At 36.9% G+C, this 2,122-nt stretch overlaps 1 protein-coding gene across 1 annotated transcript; it reads left to right on the top strand.

Moving 5' to 3' along the window:
* Positions 1-468: 468 nt before the first annotated feature.
* Positions 469-1,113, top strand: LOC116139502. Its single transcript, XM_031425161.1, has one exon. It carries the CDS (start codon positions 469-471, stop codon positions 1,111-1,113), a length of 645 nt encoding a protein of 214 aa, XP_031281021.1.
* The last annotated feature ends 1,009 nt before the right edge of the window (positions 1,114-2,122 follow it).

Below are 2,122 nucleotides of genomic sequence, written 5' to 3'. Positions count from 1 at the left end.
ATAAGACAGACAAATGTCAAAATGGTTAGGAATGTATGACTCTGTTATGATAGCTTTTATATATATCCCTGCAATTTAGATTAGCATTTAATGCTCTGTAGAGGTGGCATGTCCATAATGTAATAAATGATGTAATTAGCTTGTATATAAATGTTGTTTATGTTAATGAAAGAGAGATAATTAAGTTATCATAAGAAAAAGTGAGTCAAATTTAGACAAAACAAGAAAACTTATCTTCCACAACATTCTTGCGTTCTTTCCTTTGCATTTCTAGCTTGTAAACCCAACAATTGGTATGAAAGCTTGACCCTCTTCATCGAGATTCCTCCTTCATTCATACCAGTCAACTTCTTTCCACATAATACCTCCCTAATTTAAAACACAAAACCTGTCTTCATGGCATCAAGCACAGCTTCCCTCTTACCACTAGTCTTCAATGGAGAGTAGTACCATTTATGGGCTGTTAAAATGAAGATGTATTTGCAGGGCCAAGGTCTCTGGCAATATGTGGTGGAAGAAAAGCAACCAACTCAATTGGAACAAAATCCTAAGTTAAATCAGATTCGTTTGTGTGAAGAAAAAGCCACGAAAGCTCCAAGAGCTTTGTTGCACATATACTTGGCTGTCTCAGAACTCATGTTCATAAGGATAATGGCTTGTGAAGCAACAGAAGAAGTGTGGGATAAGCTTAAGGAGGAGTATGGTAGAAGTGATAAAACCAAGGACATGCATATCCTGAATCTGAGAAGGAAACTTGAGATGTTGAAGATGCAAGAGTCTAAAAATGTTAAAGAATATGTTGATCGATTGATGAATGAGATCAACAAAATCAGACTTCTTGACGAAGAATTGACGGATAAGTGGATAGTAGAAAATGTGTTGGTGAGTCTACCAGAGAGGTTTGAGGCCAAGACCTCATCCCCGGAAAACTCAAAAGATTTTTCCCAAATTACCCTTACTGAGTTTGTTCATGCCCTACAAGCTCAACAACAAAGAAGGCTTCTAAGACAAGAAAATAACAATGAAGGAGCCATAATGGCTTCATATAAAGGAAAATCAATTCAAAGAGGATACAAAAACTTGTTGGAGAGAGAAATGGGAAAGAAAAGGTGAACAACTAATGAGGCAAGAATGGTGGGATGAAGGGATATCCACCATGTCCTCATTGCAAGAAAAAAAACCATGCTGAGAATAAATGTTGTTTCAGGCCTAACATCCAGTGTAGGCCGTGTAAGCAATTCAGCCATATTGAAAAGGTTTGCAAAAATAAAGCAAACTAGTCACAACAACAAGCTCAAGTGTTTGAAAACAAGCAGCAGAATCAAGAGGGAGAATAGTTGTTCATGACCTCTTATCATGCAACTCACACCGGAAGAGAAATACGGTTGATAGATAGTGGTTGTATTAACCACGAGACACCATATGTCACCAACTTCATGGATCTAGATCATTTGTTCCAGTCCAAGGTGAAGATTTGAAATGAAGAGTACATGGAGGTTAAAGGAAGGGGCAAAATTGTTGTCCAGACTCCAATGGGCACAAAGCACATCGCAAATGTGTTGTATGTGCCTGAAATCAACCAAAGTCTACTAAGTGTTGGAAAAATGTTAGAGAAAAATTATTCTACACATTCTCAAGACAAATCATGTATTGTAGTAGACAGTGAAGGGAGTAAGTTGATGAAAGTGAAGATGATGGGAAAAAGCTTTCCCATAGAATGAAGAAAACCAAAAGTCCAAGCTCATTCTGCTAGAATAGTTGAGTTCGAACTGTGGCATAAGAGATTTGAACATTTTTACTATAATGACATGAAAGAAATGAAGCACAAAAATCTTGTGCAAAATTTACCAGAGATCGAAGAAAAGAGGAGTCTATGTCAAACCTGTTAACTTGGTAAATCGAGCAAACAACCATTTCTTAGAAATACAACTTGGAGAGCTACAGAGAAGCTCTAGTTGATACACACCAATGTGTGTGGACCTATGCAAACTTATTCCTTGAGTGGAAGTAAATATTTTGTGTTGTTTATTGACAATTTCTCCAGAATGACATGGGCAGCCTTCCTAAAGTAGAAAAGTGAAATGAACGATGTATTTAAGAAGTTCAAGCATTTGGTAAAAAA

This window comes from Pistacia vera, unplaced genomic scaffold (assembly GCF_008641045.1).
Source record: "Pistacia vera cultivar Batoury unplaced genomic scaffold, PisVer_v2 Contig351, whole genome shotgun sequence".
Lineage (NCBI taxonomy): Eukaryota > Viridiplantae > Streptophyta > Magnoliopsida > Sapindales > Anacardiaceae > Pistacia > Pistacia vera.
This window is presented reverse-complemented; position numbering and strand designations above follow the sequence as displayed.

Excerpts from the sequence above, each read along its gene's own strand:
- LOC116139502 (XM_031425161.1), top strand. The coding sequence starts at position 469 with ATGAAGATGTATTTGCAGGGCCAAGGTCTCTGGCAATATGTGGTGGAA.